At 43.6% G+C, this 21,247-nt stretch overlaps 2 protein-coding genes across 3 annotated transcripts; one reads left to right on the top strand and one right to left on the bottom strand.

Moving 5' to 3' along the window:
* Positions 1-684: 684 nt before the first annotated feature.
* LOC115171475 (interferon-induced 35 kDa protein homolog) lies at positions 685-6,698 on the top strand. 2 transcript variants are annotated; one of them, XM_029728311.1, is made up of 10 exons: positions 685-745; positions 1,136-1,172; positions 1,255-1,332; positions 3,934-4,092; positions 4,263-4,379; positions 4,495-4,642; positions 4,716-4,825; positions 5,043-5,229; positions 5,400-5,509; positions 5,892-6,698. In XM_029728311.1, exons 2-10 carry the CDS (start codon positions 1,161-1,163, stop codon positions 6,099-6,101), a joined length of 1,131 nt encoding a protein of 376 aa, XP_029584171.1. In that variant the 5' UTR covers positions 685-745; positions 1,136-1,160; the 3' UTR covers positions 6,102-6,698. The 2 variants fall into 2 exon arrangements, with proteins under 2 accessions (XP_029584171.1, XP_029584170.1); XM_029728310.1 differs by lacking the exons at positions 685-745; positions 1,136-1,172 and having other exon boundaries at positions 1,240-1,332.
* A 58-nt stretch (positions 6,699-6,756) lies between these two features.
* On the bottom strand, positions 6,757-17,004 carry LOC115171474 (branched-chain-amino-acid aminotransferase, cytosolic). Its single transcript, XM_029728309.1, has 11 exons — positions 16,959-17,004; positions 14,019-14,090; positions 13,334-13,534; positions 12,977-13,087; positions 12,772-12,891; positions 12,070-12,233; positions 11,411-11,553; positions 9,594-9,679; positions 9,273-9,413; positions 9,100-9,174; positions 6,757-8,936 (listed from the first exon to the last, which is right to left on the bottom strand). Exons 1-11 carry the CDS (start codon positions 16,974-16,976, stop codon positions 8,895-8,897), a joined length of 1,173 nt encoding a protein of 390 aa, XP_029584169.1. The 5' UTR covers positions 16,977-17,004; the 3' UTR covers positions 6,757-8,894.
* Positions 17,005-21,247: the final 4,243 nt, after the last annotated feature.

Genomic DNA, 21,247 nt, shown 5'->3' on the forward strand with positions numbered 1-21,247 from the left:
GACATCACCGGCAACAACGTCGCCTAAACCCACCATCGCTGGACCAGACAGGACTGGCAAAAAGTGCTCTACACTGACGAGTCACGGTTTTGTCTCAACAGGGGTGATGGTCGGATTCGCGTTTATAGTCGAAGGAATGAGCGTTACACCGAGGCTTGTACTCTGGAGCGGGATCGATTTGGAGTTGGAGGGTCCGTCATGGTCTGGGACGGTGTGTCACAGCATCATTGGATTGAGTTTGTCATTGCAGGCAATCTCAACGCTGTGTGTTACAGGGAAGACATCCTCCTCCCTCATGTGGTACCCTTCCTGCAGGCTCATTTTGACATGACCCTCCAGCATGCCAATGCCACCAGCCATACTGCTCGTTCTGTGCGTGATTTCCTGCAAGACAGGAATGTCAGTGTTCTGCCATGGCCAGCAAAGAGCCCAGATCTCAATCCCAGTGAGCACGTCTGGGACCTGTTGGATCGGAGGGTGAGGGCTTGGGCCATTCCCCCCAGAAATGTCCTGGAACTTGCAGGTGCCTTGGTGGAAGAGTGGGGTAACATCTCACAGCAAGAACTGTGAGATGTTATATATATTCAGTAAAATCTGGTGTATTGAGTGCTGTGCTGGAGCAGAATCAAGGATTTAATGAGTGCGCGTCAGGGCTACCCAAGCACCTACCTCTTGTCGAAATCTGCCGTGTCGGATTGAAGAAACTGAAACTGAAAGATGTACCATTACACAACAGCTAACTACGGTAAGTGGTTGACTCCACTTTGTCTTCTATAAAATCGTAACTAAATGTTTTTAAACTAATTTGAAATTAAAATGGATTGGATGTGTGTTAAGAGTCATACTTTTTTTTATTAAAGATTTAAAATGAACGGTCAATGGTACTTGGACGCGTTGATAGTTGGGCCGAATCAAAAAGGAATGTGTAGCTATATGAATACCGAAAGCTTTAAACTAGATCGTTTCAAACGACTTATTATTTTATAAAGTGTAGCCTACACTAGTCAGTGGAGACGTTGGGTGCGTTTAGACAGGCAGCACGATTCTGATATTTATTTACACTAATTGGTCTTTTGATCTATCACAGCTCTTTTTCATTTTAAACACCTTTTCCACGACATTTTATACTCTACAGATTAGCGTCAATTTCTCCCACAGTCATGTGTGATGAGGTAAGGGGGAACCCCATCTTCAGTGAGTCCTCTATCATTTTTATAAAGAGGCGACTGACCTAATGGAATGTCATTTTTTCAGGATTTTTCCTTAATGTCACACACCCAGGAATCACAAAACACCTTGGATGGAATCCTAAATGCTATCAGCAAATGCAAGGTATATTTGACCAAAGAAAGGATATTAATTGGGAAAGCCCAAAAAATTGTCTGACTCCAGTCACCCAAGTCATAGACTGTTCTTTCTGCTACCTCACGGCAAGCGGTACCCGAGCGCCAAGTCTAGGAACAAAAGGCTCCTTAACTGCTTCTACCCCCAAGCCATAAGACAATGAAATGGCCACCAGGACTATTTACATTTGTTTTTACACTGCTGCTACTCGCTGTTTATCTATGTATAGTCACTTTACCCCTACCTACATGTACACATTTCCTCGACTAACCTGTACATCTGCATATTGACCCGGTAACCCCTGTATATAGTCTCCTTATTGTTATTTTATTGTTACTTTCAATAATTGGTAAATATTTTCTTAACTCTTTCTCATTGTTGGTTAAGTAAGCATTTCACGGTAAGGTCTACACCTGTTGTATTTGGCGCATGTGAATTGAATTGAATAATAAATAAAACAAATTAAAAAAAATATATATATACAAATAATAATATATATATATACAGTGCCTTGCAAAAGTATTCATCCCCCTTGGCATTTTTCCTATTTTGTTGCAATACAACCTGTAATTTAAATGTTTTTTTTTATTTGGATTTCATGTAGTGGACATACACAAAACAGTCCAAATTGGTGAAGTGAAAGGAAAGAAATAACTTGTTAAAAAAAAAAAAATACAAACGGGAAAGTGGTGCGTGCATATGTATTCCCCCCCTTTGCTAAGAAGCCCCTAAATAAGATCTGGTGTAACCAATTACCTTCAGAACACTAGCGGTTCTGGGGGGGAACGGGGGGGCAGTGCCCCTGTGACAATTTTGGACCCCCTTGTGGCCCCCCTAAATGTGGAGTATGACAATTTTTACATAACTAATTTTTGCTATCTTTCTTTTTTTACATCTGTTATTAGACAGTGGCAACGCGAACACTAATTTAACCCACACATTTTCTAGAGGGACGGCTTTAGGCAGAACACAACAGTATTGTACCAAATGCAAAACGATATGACAACAATAACGTCTAATGTAACTGGCCCCTCAAACAGTAAAACTGGCCCCAGCTTGCCCCCCCCCCCCAGTTGAACTGGTCTAGAACCGCCACTGCTTCAGAAGTCACATAATTAGTTAGATTGCACACAGATGGACTTTATTTAAGTGTCACATGATCTCAGTATATATACAACTGTTCTGAAAGGCCCCAGAGTCTGCAACATTGCTAAGCAAGGGACACCACCAAGCAAGTGGCACCATGAAGACCAAGGAGCTCTCCAAACATTTCAGGGACAAAGTTGTGAAGCACAGATCAGGGTTGGGTTCTAAAAAAATATCAGACATTTTGAACATCCCACGGAGCACCATTAAATCCATTATTACATTTTTTTTAAAGAATATGGCACCACAACAAACCTGCCAAGAGAGGGCCGCCCACCAAAACTCACAGACCTGGCAAGGAGGGCATTAATCAGAGAGGCAACAAAGAGACCAAAGATAACCCTGAAGGAGCTGCAAAGCTCCACAGCGGAGATTGGAGTATCTGTCCATAGGACCACTTTAAGCCATACACTCAACAGAGCTCGGCTTTACGGAAGAGTGTCAAGAAAAAAGCCATTGCTTAAAGAAAAAAACTAAGCAAACACGTTTGGTGTTCGCCGAATGGCATGTGGGAGACTCCCCAAAAATATGGAAGAAGGTACTCTGGTCAGATGAGACTAAAATGTAGCTTTTTGGCCATCAAGGAAAACGCTATGTCTGGCGCAAACCCAACACCTCTCATCACCCCAAGAACCTCATCCCCACAGTGAAGCATGGTGGTGGCAGCATCATGCTGTGGGGATGTTTTTCATTGGCAGGGGCTGGGAAACTGGTCAGAATTGAAGGAATGATGGATGGCGCTAAATACAGGGAGATTCTTGAGGGAAACCTGTTTCAGTCTTCCAGAGATGGAGGTTCACCTTCCAGCAGGACAATGACACTAAGCATACTGCTAAAGCAACACTTGAGTGGTTTAAGGGGAAACATTTAAATGTCTTGGAATGGCCTAGTCAAAGCCCAGACCTTAATCCAATTGAGAATCTGTGGTATGACTTAAAGATTGCTGTACACCAGCGGAACCCATCCAACTTGAAGGAGCTGGAGCAGTTTTGCCTTGAAGAATGGGAAAAAATCCCAGTGGCTAAATGTGCCAAGCTTATAGAGACATACCCCAAAATAATTGCAGCTGTAATTGCTGCAAAAGGTGGCTCTATAGTATTGACTTCGGGGAGGTGAATGCACGCTCAAGTTATGCACGCTCAAGTTTTCAATTTTCTTAGTCTTATTTCTTGTTCGTTCAAAGTGGTAGGCATGTTGTGTAAATCAAATGATACAACCCCCCAAAAAAATCTATTTTAATTCCAGGTTGTAAGGCAACAAAATAGGAAAAATGCCAAGGGGGTGAATACTTTCGCAAGCCACTGTGTGTGTATATATATATAGATAGATAGATAGATAGATAGAGAGGCTTTGTCTACTGTATAATAATTAATGCATATTTAATCTCCTTGGTTTGTGAGTGTAGCCCATGGCTCAAGGGCCTCATAGAATCTGTGTTCTCAGGTTCAACACAATCAGTTGCTGAAGGAGCAGCAGGACCTGTCCAGAGCCAGGGATGACCAGGAGGACCTTGCTAAACAGTTCAGACAGCGCATATTCAAACTGGGGATATCTCTGGAAGAGGATGACAACAACCAAGCCAGGGATGTAGACTCTGAAAGGGTATGACAAATTCTCTCAAACCACTAAACCAAAGACCAACACTAGAATTAACATTTTTCTTAGGATATCGCTTTTCCTATACTTAGTGGCTTTTTGCGGGGTTGAGAGAGGTCTTAATAGAGGTTTTGGATTCTCCCTGAATGACTGATAGGAGTAATGTTTCTCTGCAGAAGAAGATCGCCGCCCTGCATGATGAGGAGAGCAGACTGAAGAGGGAGATCCAGAGAGCAGAGGAAGAACTGCAGCTTGAGGAGGAGAGCTCCCACCACCTCAAGCAGCAGACTGATGTAGGGCCACACCCCAAAACTAAGGAGCTGTATTATTAGTCTTGGTGTGGCTGTGTACTGTAGTAGGTGTGATGAGATTTAGTTGACTATTGAAGATTGTCTCTCTTGGTTTTAGGTGTCTACTGCTGCAGTGCCTGAAAAGAAGGTTGTGTTCACTGGAGTGACGGGTGATGGCGCAAACACACTCAATTTTGATGTGAAGCCACATATAGTGTTTCCAATGGAGGAGGGCACTGCACTGATCACTTTTGAGGATGAGGAAGGTAAGACCGAAACCTTCACTCTGTCTAGCACCTATTTTATTTTGGTGGTTATTATACCGCCTTACCTCCACAGTGGCCCAGAAGATCCTGAGCCTGAGGGAGCATAAGGTGGATCTGGGCAAGGATTGTGCCATCACTCTGGAGGCCAAGCTCGTACAGCTGCTGGTGCCCTGTCAAGTAGAGGTACAACAACAGAAACCCATCTCCATTCACTAGTGTTTAGGTGTCAGGAAGATGATGTAATGAGCGCAATACAAGGGCCTGAACAACTGTGGCTCTGTTATGAAGAGTGTCATGTGCAGAATAACTTGGATTACATCCAGTTAGTTTATTTCATTTGTATGCATGCATTCCTTTGTGTGAACCAGTGTCTGTGTGCGCACCCGTCTCTCTACCTCAGATGGACACCGAGGTATGTTCCCGCCGTATCCTGGTTTCCAACCTGCCCAAGAAGGTCGGGAAGGACCGCTTGCTCGACAAACTGGAGATCCACTTTGCCAAGAGCAAGAATGGAGGGGGGGAGGTGGAAGATTCTGACATGCTGCATGATTCTGGCAACGTGATCATCACTTTTACAGAAAACAATAGTACGCAAGTCAAGTTCCTGTCAGAAAATGTAGTTTTCTTCATAAAGGGAAAAAGCTGAGACTAATGAATTTTCCTCATACTGTTATTTCAGTTCATTCTTTCTGACTTTATATAATGAGAAATGTACAACTTTTGATTAACTGAGCATACTGTGCATTGTTTACCACAGTTGCCAAAGGCCTGACTGACAAGCAGTACCACGATGTGGAGTTTGAGAAAGGGAGGAAGCACAGTGTGAAGGTGACTCCATTTCTGAATGGAGAGATCACAAGTTTCCAGGTAAGCAGATTTCATGTTCATGGCCGTGAGTTTATCCCTTTAACTCCAGGATAACCAGACTATAAAATAAGCAATTTATCATAGGCCAACTACACTATCAGCAGAAATACCTTTATGTCTAGTGAAATCATCAATTCGGAGTGTAATGTTATAAACCGTACACAGCATCAGTCTGTGGTTGTGCGCCCATTCTAATTTGGTTACAAGTTACAACTACAATGGGATTGTTATACAATTAGGAAACTCAAGGCCCTGTACACTAGATAATAGGTGCTCAACTCATTGTTTGGGACTTACAGACAAGCTAGTCCAACCAGTAGTGTCTAGAAGCTGTCTGCAGTAAGGCGATATCCTCCAATCTGACCCCTCACCCCTCTACCAGACACGGCTGTCAGCGTGTGGGCGTACTGTGCTGCTGACTGGCATCCCTGCCGTCACGGAGCAGGAGAACCTGCAGGACCTGCTGGAGATCCACTTCCAGAAGACCAGTAATGGTGGGGGAGAGGTGGACGCCTTTCTCTACAACCCCCTGGGGCAGCACACCCTGGCCCTGTTCGAGGAGGACTGTCCCACTGAAGACCAGAGCCAGTGAGAGGGCCAGGCACTGATAGCACTCCCCCTAGTGAACTCAACAGACACCTTTCTATTGCCGCTCATCTATCCCATCTCAGTCCAGGATCCGTTAAATCCAGCCTGGGGATCTAATCCTGGCCTGCTATCAGCATGTTCTGATAGAGGTATGATCTCAATTGCAATCTTTCAACCAAATGCTAATCTTAGGGGTTGGCACTGTGCCAAAGCTTTTGACTGAGTTTACATCATGTCTGAGGTGGTCTTTTCTGGGATTCCTGTTTCAAAACATCATTTGGTAGAACATCTATTATACCATTTCTGATTATGTATGCAGATCATTTTGGGTGAAACGTTTTTAGTGAAGAAAAAAATATTCAGAACAAAATTAAGTTGCCAAAGAAATGTCAATTATGCTTGACAAGACTAATTTAGATATCTTTAAGTTAACGTTTAGAAGGAATATGTATTCTACAGCTCTCTAAAGGTGTCACTATTTAGTGTTCTATAATCATGCTATTCTATTGTTTTCTGTCATTCTTAATATTGAAAGAGCAATCCTGTACGGTAAAATCAGTGATTGTAATAAAGTCTGTCCAATGGCCCAAGTCATACATTACGATGGTGTGTGTGTGGTTCGTTCATTCATTATTACTGAGAAGGCACTACACTGACAATGGGAGATTTAAGTTTTAATCGAGTAAAGTGCATGAGCATCAAGCAGTACAAATAGTTCAGCAAAACCACACCCAGTAAGACAATGGAACACAGATGGAGTTTATTGTAAAAATGTCCCACAACAAAAACACAAAGATCCAGCAGGATAGCCTACTGCAACCACTAAAAACACAAAGATCCAGCAGGATAGCCTACTGCAACCACTAAAAACACAAAGATCCAGCAGGATAGCCTACTGCAACCACTAAAAACACAAAGATCCAGCAGGATAGCCTACTGCAACCACTAAAAACACAAAGATCCAGCAGGATAGCCTACTGCAACCACTAAAAACAAGTTCGATCCACAGGACAACAACAGTCCACACACCCAGTCAGGCACTTAGGGAGGAATGGAGAGAACTAAGCAATATGAAATAGTCAAATACATGAATAGAAAGGAAAGCAGCAGGGTGAGGACATAAACCTGGATATGCAGTTAATAAATTGGGAAGACGGTTGTTCCAATTGACAAGAAAAACCCTCAGACAAAAAATAACTACTCATTGTTACCTTAAGTCTACATAATGATTACACACAACCGAGTGCAGAAGTCAGACAGTCTATAGCGTCTATTGAATGTGGTCTCTCTCGCATTCTGAAGTCTACATTATAACCTGGTTGGCTGACAGCTGTGGTAACAGACGGGTATGACTAGTTTTACTGCTGTTATTACGTTGGTAAACCAGTTTATAAGGTTTGAGCCCTGAATGCTGATTGGCTGACAGCCGTGGTATACCACGGGTATGATAAAACATTTATTTTTACTGCTCTAATTAAGTTGGTAACCAGTTTATAATAGCAATACGGCACCTCGGGTTTGTGGTATATGACCCATATACCACGACTTAGGGTTGTGTCCAGGCACTCCGCGATGCGTCATGCGTAAGAACAGCCCTTAGCCGTGGTATATTGGCTATATACCACACTCCCTCGTGCCTTATTGCTTAATAAAGACACAACGGGGGTTTGTGGTATATGGCCAATATATCACGACTAAGGGCTGAATCCAGCATATGAACAGCCCTTGGCCAATATACCATGGCTATATACCTCACCCACTCGGGCCTTATTGCTTAAGTATATCATGTAGCCATAGCTAACCTCTTTGTGCATGCTTGAGTTCACTTTGACCTCTCCATTTTAATCTCAATCTTTTCAACATCACTTTCTTAGTGGGTATCTGTCCAATCCAGAAAGACACACACGATCACTTGACTGACTTTCTTCTGCTCTGTCACACACTTATATCAAACTAAGGTCAGTGTAAACTCATTTCTAGGAGATTGTTGAAAAGCACCTCTGGTGTCAATATGGTAAGTATAACCATTTGTATTACTGGCCTGATATACATGGGTTCTACAACAACAAAAAGTATTTTAAATCATATTGTACTTCCTCAGGTTATATAGTGACATTTAGAAAGTAATACATCCTGTGATGTGGTTTTGATCTGATCCTACAGTCACTTAACAATAACAGTACAGTCAACACATTCCTTATGATGTCATCCAGTGAAAATGTCTAACAGACTCAATTGTTCCTATTAAGTACCTGTAAAAAGTTAATCCCATATTGCAAATGACCAATATAACTTACCAGTAATACCCTACAATAGTTGTGCGTATTGCATATTTAAACTATTACAACAATACATCAGTTGTGCCTAATAGCACAGACAACCCTATAGATGATCTCATGTAGTGTTTATTAAAAAGCTTGGAGGACGATTTCTTCTGTCACCTGTGCTACAGTATGATAAAGGACTGAATAGGAAAAAGACTGACTTTGTTCCTAATACAGAAATACAGACTAGAGTAGGTTGGTTGAACCGAAGCTGCGGCCGTTTCACAGCATTACTTATACAGTATTGTGTAACTGTCGGTATTCCATGCAAGTTGCAACATTTGAATGACAGACTAACCCTATCCCTTTACAAGTCCCCGCAGAAACACCAAGAGTAACAGACGTGACCTGTTCATCTCTGCCTGTCAGCCAGCCTATCAGAAGGAGTACATTATGGGTTGTGCTGAAGCTGCTGGTCTTGAAGATGGAGCGGGGGACTGGTCGCGATATGATTGGCATGTGCAAACTGCCAATTAAACGACCAGTGGTGCCCATTCACTCTGTTTCCGGCCATACTGAGGAGTGGATGGCGCCAGGCGAGAAGAGTGGAAACAAAAAAAAGAGCATCATCTTTATTTTGTTGCTTAGAGCAGACAAAATGTATTTAGTTCAAATTAATATCGGAGGGAAGCACTCTATTTAAAGGGTCAAAGCAAGCATTAGGGCAGACCTGCTTACCTGCATGTCTGTCAGCTCTTTGTGGAACCTCTTGGCCAGGTCTGGACCATTCTGCATTGTAGGAATTTGGTAGGTCTGAGGGAGGGGAGAGAGAATATAATCTGGAGCATTTTGTTTGAGGGCAAAACAAAAGGGTTTCAGAAAAATGTAAATACACCAAGACTTGTGGTTACCTTCCCTTTGTAGAGCAGGCTGCCGACAGGACAGACGACACAGGCCGTCCCGGCACCAAACACCTCCGTAATCTTGCCTGAGTGCAGAGCACCGAGCAGCTCCTTCATGCCCATTGTGCGCTCTGTCACTTTGAACTCTCCCTGAAGGAAACAAAACAAGTCCGTATGACTGTGCATCACTATAATTCCAATAAAATAATTCTGCTAACCATCTCCTGTCTTCTATGTCAATGGATTACACTGGTCTTAAATTCTCTCTATCCGTTCTCAAATAACTTTAATCTTTTCCCATTATAACCTCCCTCTTCCTCCCCTACTTACCCATTCTCTGGCCAGGTCCAGCAGAGACTGTCTGGTGACTCCTGGGAGAATGATGCCATCTAGAGGAGGAGTCAGCAACTCTCTCTCTGCATACAAACAGGTACTCTTACTCACATACATCATCTATACACCGTTGTTTGGAGTTGAACAGAATTCACCATTTCAAGTTGAACAGAAACATTAACAACCAACAGGGGAAGCACTGACAGCCTATTTTGACAGTCCAGTCAGACACTATGCAAACAAGCACAGACATACAGACTAGAGACAGTCAAACAGACATACGGTACCTTCAGAAAGTATACACACCCATTGACCTAGTCTGCATTTTTGCGTGTTACAGCCTGAATTCAAAATTGATTAAATATTTGAAAAATCTCTCAATCTACACACAATACCCCACAATGACAAAGTGAAAACTACATTTTTGCAAATTTATTGAAAATGAAATACAGAAATCTCATTTACGTGTACATACCCGAGTCAATACTTTGTCGAAGCACCTTTGGCAGTTATTACAGCTATGAATGAGTCTTTCTGGGTCAGTCTCTATGAGCTTTCCCCACCTGGATTGTGCAACATTTGCCCATTATTCTTTTAAAAATGTATTCAAGCTCTGTCAAATTGGTTATTGATCATTGCTAGACAACCACTTTCAGGTCTTGCCATAGATTTTCAAGTAGATGTAAGTCAAAACTGTAACTCGGCTACTCAGAAACATTGACAGTCTTATTTTGAGGTAGAGTTGGCCTTGTGTTGTAGGTTATTGTCCTGCTGAAAGGTGAATTCATCTCCCGGTGTCTGGTGGAAAGCAGACAACCAGGTTTTCCTCTAGGATTTTACCTGTGCTTAGCTCCATTTATTTTTTATCCTGAAAACCTCCCCAGTCCTTAACAATTACAAGCATACCCATAACATGATGCAGCCATCACTATGCTTGAAAATATGGAGTGGTACTCAGTAATGTGTTGTATTGGATTTGCCCTAAACACAACACTTTGTATTCAGGACAAAAAGTTAATTGCTTTGCCACATATTTTGCTGTATTACTTAAGTGCCTTGTTGCAAACAGGATGAATGTTTTAGAATATTTTTATTCGTACAGGCTTCCTTTTTCCCACTCTGTCATTTAAGTTAGTATTATGGAGTAACTACATAGTTGTCGATTCATCCTCAGTGGTCTCCTAATTACAGTCATTAAACTCTAACTGTTTTAAAGTCACCATTGGCCTCGTGTTGAAATTCCGGAGCGGTTTCCTTCCTCTCCGGCAACTGAGTTAGGAGGGACGCCTGCATCTTTGTTTGACTGGGTGTATTGATACACCATCCAAAGTGTAATTACTAACTTTACCATGCGCAAAGGGATATTCAGAGTCTGCTTTTTTTAATTTTTACACATCTACCAATAGGTGCCCTTCTTTGCGAGGCATTGGAAAACGTCCCTGGTCTTTGCGGTTGAATCTGTGTTTGAAATTCAATGCTCAACTGAAGGACCTTACAGATAATTGTATGTGTGGTGTACAGAGATGAGGAAATCATTAATAAATCATGTTGATTACTATTATTGCACACAGAGTGAGTCCATGCAACTTATGTGACTTGAACTTATTTAGGCTTGCCAGGGATGGAATACTTATTGACTCAAGACATTTCGGATTTTCATTTGGCATTATCACTGGCCTATTGTGTGTAGGCCAGTGATAAAATCTCAATTTAATTCATTTTAAATTCAGGTTGTAAAAACAACATTTGGAAAAAGTCAAGGGTTGTGAATACTTTCTGAAGGCACTGTACAGACTATAGACAGTGAAACAGACCTCCTCCCTCATTCGTCCAGTAGATGAAGAGGTTCATGGTGCCGACCTCTGTGATCTCCTCCTGCTCTCCATACAGCCACAGGACCTGCTGACAGCCCTGCTTTATAGCCTCATTCTGCACTGATATAGTCGGCCCATAGTTACTGACAGAAAGAGGGAGAGAGACAGAAAGTATGAGAGTGAAAGGGAGGAATAGACATGGGAGAGAGGAGGGGTGGTGGAATATTTCATTTCAGCAGGCAGCTCCCTTGGAAACACACAACCCTCATAAACAGCTCCTCCTGCTGCGGGGGGCTGACCTTGTGAGAGAGGTCAAAGCAACATGGCTACCAGAGGACAGACAGGACATTAAGTTCATATTCAGCTAACATGCAGCCAACATGTTGTAATCTAGAGGAATGCGCATGGTTAAAATAGCTAAACAATTACATTATAAGCCTCAAGCTGTCTCCATTCAGAAGTAAACTTGGGGCCCCAGAGTCAGACCATATCTTCATAATTCCATGACGTTAAACATGAGTTGTTATATAGCTAATAAGCTATTAAGAAACCACTGTCTCGTTTTTCGGAAATTACAACGCAACAAAGCAACCCATTGTTGCTTTCGCAAATTGAGTCACTTCTACTTGGAAGTGTGTGTGTTAAAGTGTGATACTCACCCCCCCATCTTGTAGGCTCCGACCCCCCCTCTCCAGGCCCTGACATAGCTTGGGTCTGCCAGCAGAGAGACTGGGCTGAAGGCCCCTGTGGTAAAGTAGGGCCCTACAGGACCCACGATGCAAAATAGTAGGGCTTGGCTGGCCCTCGACACACCCAGGGAAGGCTAAGGCCAGGAGGGAGAGAGGGGAGGAAGGAGAGGGGTGTTACTGGAGGAAACAGTGACAGCGTTATGTCACTACCTAGGGCTAAGTGCAGATGATTCAAAAATAGATATGATCATTTTTTTATTTAACTAGTTAAGTCAGTTAAGAACCAATTCTTATTTACAATGACGGCCTAGGAACAGTGGGTTAACTGCCTTGTTCAGGGGCAGAACGACAGATTCTTACCTTGTCAGCTCAGGGAATTGATCTAGCAACCTTTCAGTTACTGGCCCAACGCTCTAACCACTAGGCTACCTGCCACCCCCAAATGTGAAACCATAGAGACTGGGCCTTCCCTGTGACTCAGTTGGTAGAGCATGGTGTTTGCAACGCCAGCATGGTGTGTGCAACGCCAGGGTTGTGGGTTCGATTCCCACGTGGGGCCAGTACAAAGAAATGTATGCATTCACTACTGTAAGTCGCTCTGGATAAGAGCGTCTGCTAAAATGACTAAAATGTAAATATCTCCTGTGTCTGTGAGGGGGGAGCAGTGCTCACCTCAATCCCAATGTAGGTGGGTCTGATGTAGAGGCTGGCATCTAGGGAGTAGGGGACCCACTCCTGGTCCACCTCCACCAGCTTCCTGATGCACTCCAACAGCTCCACCTTATCAAACAACTACACAGAGACGGGAGGGACAGAGGACCTGTAACTACTTGGTTCAGTTGAGTGGGTTGTTCAGGACCAGGTCTGAGAGACTCACAGGGAGACAGCTGCGGTCAGCAGTGCGGTGCATCCTCTCCATGTTCAGGTTGGGTCTGAACAGACGGATGTGGTTGTCCACCCCTCTGAACGCCTTCATGCCCTCAAACAGCTGAGACAGACACAGACATACTGTTCATACATCTGGCAGAATGAACCATCTCTGAAAGAATAAGCTAGGTGACTTGTATCAAGGACAGACGTCTTAGTAAGACAGTGTTAGCCTCGTCAGGAAAATTGACCGCTGCGCTCACATTTTGTTTATGAAACAGAATGTGAACTATTGCGACATCTGTCTGGTTTTACGAGGCTAACAGCCAAATGTCTCCTATGTCTGCACTATGGCTCCTTCTCTCACCTCTATGGAGTAGTGCAGGGCAGAGGTGGCAGGGTGCAGCGACAGGTTCTGAAAGGGCTTGATCTGAGGAACCTTCCAGCCCTCTTTCTCTGACCAATAGATGGTCAGCATGTGGTCTGAAAACTGCTTGCCAAACACCAGGGAGGCGGGGTCTGGCTTGGGCTTCCCCGCAGTGTTGCGCTCGATAGTGAGGTCTGCGGCCTGAGAGAGGAAGAGGGGCGGAGCAGAAGAGACAGACGGACAGACAGACGAGGAGGGGAAAGGAACAGAGCGAGGGCCGAACACAATGATTTTCTTTATTGTAATGAAAGGGCATGCTTGGAGCGGAAATTAATGGTGGTCTTGGGAGCCAATTAAGCACTTCAATTAAACTGAATTAAATAATCAAAGCACAAGGAAGTGAGAGAAGGGAAGAAAGGGCACAGAGTCACGTGGTGGACTAAGAAGAAGTTAGATCAAAAGACCCCTGGGCTGACTGGTAGGCTACTGGACTGGTGCCAAATGACACTTCTGCCTGTAAACAAGCTTCAGTAGGCCTCTGTTAAACAGCTGTGCCTTAGAGTCATGCCAAGCTCCTAAAAACCTCCTGTGTTGGGGGTTGTGATGACTCAGACAATAGAGAGTAATACAATGACTCAGGAAACTGGCTCAGGTGTCTGGTCATTACTTCTCCTTAATATATTACCTTGAATGAGCTGGCAAACCGCAACGACCCCACAGAGTAGGGGATGGCTTGAATGAACCGTCCATGAAGTGCCTAATAAACAGAAAACATTACATTTAATAATCCCGGTAAAGTTAAGAATATAGGCTACCAGAAATCACATTATGACAAATAACCTACCTTGTAATACAATCTACTCCCACATTGGAAACATGCCTTCTCAACCAAGGTGACAATGTTGTCCCTCTTCTAGATAGATGTAAACCAGCAAAGCACCACACGTGTCTGGCGTGACGTGTGTATATAACACATACATACACATAAAAGGTATGTGGACACCCCTTCAAAACTAGTGGATTTGGCTATTTCAGCCACACCCGTTGCTGACAGGTGTATAAAAATCGAGCACACAGCCATGCAAACTCAATAGACAAACATTGGTAGTAGAATGGCCTTACGGAAGGGCTCAGGGACTTTCAACGTGGCTCCGTCATAGGATGCACCCTTTTCAACATGTCAGTTCGTCAAATTCCTGCCCTGCTAGAGCTTCCCCGGTCAACTTTAAGTGCTCTTATTGTGAAGTAGAAACGTCTAGGAGCAACAACGGCTCAGCCGCGAAGTGGTAGACCACACAAGCTCACAGAGCGGGACCGCCGAGTGATAAAGCGCGTAAAAATCATCTGTCCTCGGTTGCAAAACTCATGATGAATCACGCTTCACCATCTGGCAATCCGACGGACAAATCTGTGTTTGGCCAATGCCAGGTGAACGCTACCTGCCCCAATTCATAGTGCCAACTGTAAAGTTCGGCGGAGGAGGAATAATGGTCTGGGGCTGTTTTTCATGGTTCGGGCTAGGCCCCTTAGTTCCAGTGAAGAGAAATCTTAATGCTAAAGCCTATAATGACATTGTAGACGATTATGTGCTTCCAACTTTGTGGCAACGGTTTGGGGAAGGCCCTTTCCTGTTTCAGCATGACAAAGTGAGGTCCATACAGAACCGATTTGTTGAGATCGGTGTGGAAGAACTTGACTGGCCTGCACAGAGCCCTGACCTCAACCCCATCGAACATCTTTGGGATGCATTGGAAGCCCTTACACAACCTGGAGGTTTGTTTTGGGTTATTGTCCTGTTGAAAAACAAATGATAGTGGGACTAAGCCCAAACCAGATGGCATATCGCTGCAGAATGCTGTGGTAGCCATGCTGGTTAAGTGCGCCTTGAATTCTAAATAAATCACCGACAGTGTCACCAGCAAAGCACCCCCACACCATCACATCTCCTACATGCTTCACGGGGGGGAACCACACATGCAGAGATCATCCGTTCACCTACTCTGCGTCTCACAAAGACACAGCGGTTGGAACCAAAAATCTCAAATTTGGTCTCATGAAGTCTCTTCTTATTGAAGTCCTTTAGTAGTTGGTTCTTTGCAGCAATTTTGCAGCAATTCGACCACGAAGGCCTGATTCACGCAGTCTCCTCTGAACAGTTGATGTTGAGATTTGTCTGTTTCTTGAACTCTGTGAAGCATTTATTTGGGCTGCAATCGGAGGTGCACTTAACTCTAATGAACTTGTCCTCTGCAGCAGAGGTAACTCTGGGTTTTCCTTTCCTGTGGCTGTCCTCATGAGAGCCAGTTTCATCATAGCGCTTGATGGTTTTTGCAACTGCACTTGAAGAAACTTTCAAAATTCTTGACATTTTCCAGATTGACTGACCTTCATGTCCTAAAGTAATGATGGGCTGTTGTTACTCTTTGCTTATTTGAGCTGTTCTTGCCATAATATGGATTTGGTCTTTTACCAAATAGGGCTATCTTCTGTATACCACCCCTACCTTATCACACCACAACTGATTGGCTCAAACACATTAAGGAAAGAAATTCCACAAATTCACTTTTAACAAGGCACACCTGTTAATTGAAATGCATTACAGGTGACTACATCATGAAGCTGGTTGAGAGAATGCCAAGAATGTGCAAAGCTGTCATCATTGCAAAGGGAGGCTACTTTGAAGAATCTCAAATATATTTTGATCTGTTTAACACTTTTTAGATTACTACATGATTCCATAATGTGTGTTATTTCATAGTTGATGTCTTTACTATTAATCTACAATGTAGAAAATCTACAATAGTAAAAATAAATTAAAACCTTTGAATGAGTAGGTGTCCAAACTTGACTGGTACTGTATGTTTTGGCCTGTCTGGTGAAGGTATACTGAGAGAGCGCGAGAGAGTGAGTGTGTGTGTGTGTGTGTGTGTGTGTGTGTGTGTGTGTGTGTGTGTGTGTGTGTGTGTGTGTGTGTGTGTGTGTGTGTGTGTGTGTGTGTGTGTGTGTGTGTGTGTGTGTGTGTGTTGGAGACATAGCCAACACCTCATAGCAGGCATGCCATTTCTAGGGAAAACCACCTCTTTGCAATGAAACGTAATTTGACACTGTATATCCATGCATTGAGATTTCGCTTTTATCGTAAAAAACACCCTTCACATTTTAAAGCTTACACCTGTAGTTCCTGACTGGCTAAAGATTCGGATTAATGTAATCCACCCTAAATCTTCATTGCTGCATTGTTATTTTGCATGACAATGAACATTTGTTAAAGATCCTATTTTTACGCCACACATTTATTTATCACCCCCGCTCCGATTACTGGCGCAAAGACTCCCCTGGGCCTATTAATCTGTGACTGCACGCTTCGACACTGCCAACATGAATAACGTCACCAAAAGCAGTAGCTGCTAGCTAACGTTACATTACTTGGCTAGCTGCGCCTGTGCAGCTGATAGACTGAAGGTAACGCAGCGCGGGGCTAGTAGCACATCAGTTAAACAAGTAAATAGTGGAGGTCCATTAACTCGTACTTGTTCAACACATTAGCCCCGCATTGTTAACTATTTACAAAGACGATCGAGATAAACAGACAATAGCGATATAAGAGAGTGATCTTTGGACTCACCGTCCTCAGAGCTGCCATCGCCGCAACGTAGCTAATGAATGGTAAATGTGTCCGTGTGGGAGCAAATTCTATAAGCAGTGGTCATTTGTGTTCCGTATTGGACCTTGGCATAATGACAACAATGTTCTTGATATAAAAATAATAAAACACCAACCATGTCCAAATTCGTATCTGATATATATTTCTTATATATTTTATTGGTAAATTGTGTAAGAATAGGTTTGCAAATTCCATTGACTTTCAAGTGGGCTATTTTACCTTTACACGAAATAATAAAGACATCATCTGAAGACATGCTGGTATGAATACTGAATTCATTGTTAATAAAATATACAGCAAATTATAATGGAAGATGATAATAGTCAGCACTGCAGTGTGTTGAAGATGACATAGGCGTGACGAATCTCTGCCATGTGGTTGTACAAAACAGACAAGGTTAGAAGGGTTCGAATAAACGAGGTTAATCAAGTTCAAAAGACCAAGAGTGGAGATGGCCACGATTGGTCTACGAAAGGGAGTTGTAGCAATCTTGTTATTTGATTGGGCGTCGTGCTTTCGGTGGGATGGGCATTTAAATACTACAACGTAACCATCGTTTAGAAGTGTATTTGTTATATTATGCATAATTTCTCCTGTAATATTGTCTAAATCTTTGGAATAATAATATGTTGAACCCTATCGTTTTCTTTACATGCCAATGTTGTCCATCAGCATTCAGCACACTTGCATTGTCCAATACCGTGTCCACAAAGATTGTCTATTATATTGACAATATAGTCAAGAGGCAGCTCTAACAATAGAAATGCATGTCCTCAAAGATGGAAGATAGGCGGGAGGAGGCGAGATCAGGTGGGACCATTCTAGCCAATGAGGAAAAGGAGGGCCGAACAGGCCCCCATTAACATCGACAGGACTGAAGTGGAGCGGGTCAAGAGTTTCAAGTTTCTTGGTGTCCACATCACTAACAAACTATCATGCTTCAAACACACCAAAACAGTTGTGATGAGGGCACAACAACATTTTTTCCCCCTCGGGGGAATGAAAAGATTTGACATGGGTCCCCAGATCCTCAAAAAGTTCTACAGCTGCACTTTCAAGAGCATCAAAAAAATAAAAAATAAAAATAAATAAATAAAAACATTGAGAGCATCCTGACCTGTTACATCCCCGCCTGGTATGGCAATTGCTCGGCATCTGACCGTAAAGCGCTACTGAAGGTAGTATGTATGGCCCAGTCATCACTGGGGCCAAGCTTCCTGCCATCCAGGACCTATATACTCAGAGCTCCTGAGTGGCACAGTGGTCTAAGACACTGCATCCCTGTGCAAGAGGTGTCACTGCAGTACCTGGTTCAAATCCAGGCTGTGTCACATCTGGCTGTGATTGGGAGTCTGATAGGGTGGTGCACAACTGTCCTGGGGTAGGCCATCATTGTAAATAAGAATTTGTTCTAGTTAAATAAAAATACTAACTAGGTGTTGTCAGAGGAAGGCCCACCCCCCACTGCTGTTTATTATCTATGCATAGTCACATTACAAATTATTCCGACTAACCTGTATCCCCGCACATTGACTTGGTACCGGTACCCCCTGTTTATAGCCTCATTATTGTTATGTACATTTCTTGTGTAATATTATTAGTAGTATTTTTGACTTTAGTTTATTTAGTGAATCTTTAATGAACTCTATTTCTTGAACTGTTGGTTAAGGGCTTGTAAGTAAGAACTTCTACTTTTAAAAATCCACTTCTCTAAAAACAAGTCTCTCACCGTTGCCACCTGCTACAGACCACCCTCTGCCCCCAGCTGTGCTCTGGACACCATATGTGAACTGATTGCCCCCCATCTATCTTCAGAGATCGTGCTGCTAGGTGAACTAAACTGGGACATGCTTAACACCCAGCCATCCTACAATCTAAACTTGATGCCCTCAATCTCACACAAATTATCAATGAACCTACCAGGTACCAGGTACCACCCCAAAGCCGTAAACACAGGCACCCTCATAGATATCATCCTAACCAACTTGCCCTCTAAATACACCTCTGCTGTTTACAACCAGGATCTCAGCGATCACTGCCTCATTGCCTGCATCCGTAATGGGTCAGCGGTCAAACAACCTCCACTCATCACTGTCAAACGCTCCCTGAAACACTTCAGCGAGCAGGCCTTTCTAATCGACTTGGCCCGGGTATCCTTGAAGGATATTGACCTCATCCCTTCAGTAGAAGATGCCTGGTTATTTTTTTTAAATGCCTTCCTCACCATCTTAAATAAGCATGCCCTATTCAAGAAATTTAGAACCAGGAACAGATATAGCCCTTGGGTCTCTCCAGACCTGACTGCCCTTAACCAACACAAAAACATCCTGTGGCGTTCTGCATTAGCATTGAACAGCCCCCGTGATATGCAACTTTTCAGGGAAGTTAGAAACCAATATACACAGGCAGTTAGAAAAGCCAAGGTTAGCTTTTTCAAGCAGAAATTTACTTCCTGCAACACAAACTCAAAAAAGTTCTGGGACACTGTAAAGTCCTTGGAGAATAAGAGCACCTCCTCCCAGCTGCCCACTGCACTGAGGATAGGAAACTCTGTCACCACCGATAAAATCCACTATAATTGAGAATTTCAAATATCATTCATCTACGGCTGGCCATGCTTTCCACCTGGCTACCCCTACCCCGGCCAACAGCACTGCACCTCCCACAGCAACTCTCCCAAGCCTTCCCCATTACTCCTTCTCCCAAATCCAGTAAACCGATGTTCTGAAAGACCCGCAAAATCTGGACCCTACAAATATGCCGGGCTAGACAATCTGGACCCTAAAATTATCTGCCGAAATTGTTGCAACCCCTATTACTAGCCTGTTCACCCTCTCTTTCGTGTCGTCTGAGATTCCCAAAGATTGGAAAGCAGCTGCGGTCATCCCCCTCTTCAAAGGGGGGGACACTCTTGACCCAAACTGCTACAGACCAATATCTATCCTACCCTGCCTTTCTAAAGTCTTCGAATGCCAAGTCAACAAACAGATTACCAACCATTTCGAATCCCACCGCACCTTCGCCGCTATGCAATCTGGTTTCAGAGCTGGTCATGGGTGCACCTCAGCCACACTCAAGGTCCTAAACGATATCTTAACCGCCATCGATAAGAAACAATACTGTGCAGCCGTATTCATTGACCTGGCCAAGGCTTTCGACTCTGTCAATCACCACATCCTCATCGGCAGACTCAATAGCCTTGGTTTCTCAAATGATTGCCTCGCCTGGTTTACCAACTACTTCTCTGATAGAGTTCAGTGTGTCAAATCGGAGGGCCTGTTGTCCGGGCCTCTGGCAGTCTCTATGGGGGTGCCACAGGGTTCAATTCTTGGGCCGACTCTTTTCTCTGTATACATCAATGATGTCGCTCTTGCTGTTGGTGAGTCTCTGATCCACCTCTATGCAGACGACACCATTCTGTATATTTCTGGCCCTTCTTTGGACACTGTGTTAACTACCCTCCAGATGAGCTTTAATGCCATACAACTCTCCTTCCGTGGCCTCCAACTGCTCTTAAATACAAGTAAAACTAAATGCATGCTCTTCAACCGATCGCTGCCTGCACCTGCCCGCCTGTCCAGCATCACAACTCTGGATGGTTCTGACTTAGAATATGTGGACAACTACAAATACTTATGTGTCTGGTTAGACTGTAAACTCTCCTTCCAGACTCACATCAAACATCTCCAATCCAAAGTTAAATCTAGAATTGGCTTCCTATTTCACAACAAACATCTTTCACTCATGCTGCCAACCCTCTTAAAACTGACCATCCTACTGATCCTCGACTTCGGCGATGTCATTTACAAAATAGCCTCCAATATCCTACTCAATAAATTGGATGCAGTCTATCACAGTGCCATCCGTTTTGTCACCAAAGCCCCATATACTACCCACCACTGCGACCTGTACGCTCTCGCTGGCTGGCTCTCGCTTCATACTCGTCGCCAAACCCACTGGCTCCAGGTCATCTACAAGACCCTGCTAGGTAAAGTTCCCCCTTATCTCAGCTCGCTGGTCACCACAGCAGCACCCACCTGTAGCACGCGCTCCAGCAGGTATATCTCTCTGGTCACCCCCAAAGCCAACTCTTCCTTCGGCCGCCTCTCCTTCCAGTTCTCTGCTGCCAGTGACTGGAACGAACTACAAAAATCTCTAAAACTGGAAACACTTATCTCCCTCACTAGCTTTAAGCACCAGCTGTCAGAGCAGCTCACAGATTACTGCACCTGTACATAGCCCATCTATAA

Source organism: Salmo trutta, chromosome 32 (assembly GCF_901001165.1).
Source record: "Salmo trutta chromosome 32, fSalTru1.1, whole genome shotgun sequence".
Taxonomy (NCBI): Eukaryota; Metazoa; Chordata; class Actinopteri; order Salmoniformes; family Salmonidae; genus Salmo; species Salmo trutta.

Coding starts and splice junctions, on each gene's coding strand:
- LOC115171475 (XM_029728310.1), top strand. CDS start 1,240: ATGTCATTTTTTCAGGATTTTTCCTTAATGTCACACACCCAGGAATCA. Junction 4,380..4,494: donor ACCTCAAGCAGCAGACTGAT/GTAGGGCCACAC, acceptor TCTTGGTTTTAG/GTGTCTACTGCTGCAGTGCC. Junction 4,826..5,042: donor TGGTGCCCTGTCAAGTAGAG/GTACAACAACAG, acceptor TCTCTACCTCAG/ATGGACACCGAGGTATGTTC.
- LOC115171474 (XM_029728309.1), bottom strand. Junction 13,088..13,333: donor CCCTGCACTACTCCATAGAG/GTGAGAGAAGGA, acceptor TGTCTGTCTCAG/CTGTTTGAGGGCATGAAGGC. Junction 9,414..9,593: donor TGGACCTGGCCAGAGAATGG/GTAAGTAGGGGA, acceptor TGTTTCCTTCAG/GGAGAGTTCAAAGTGACAGA.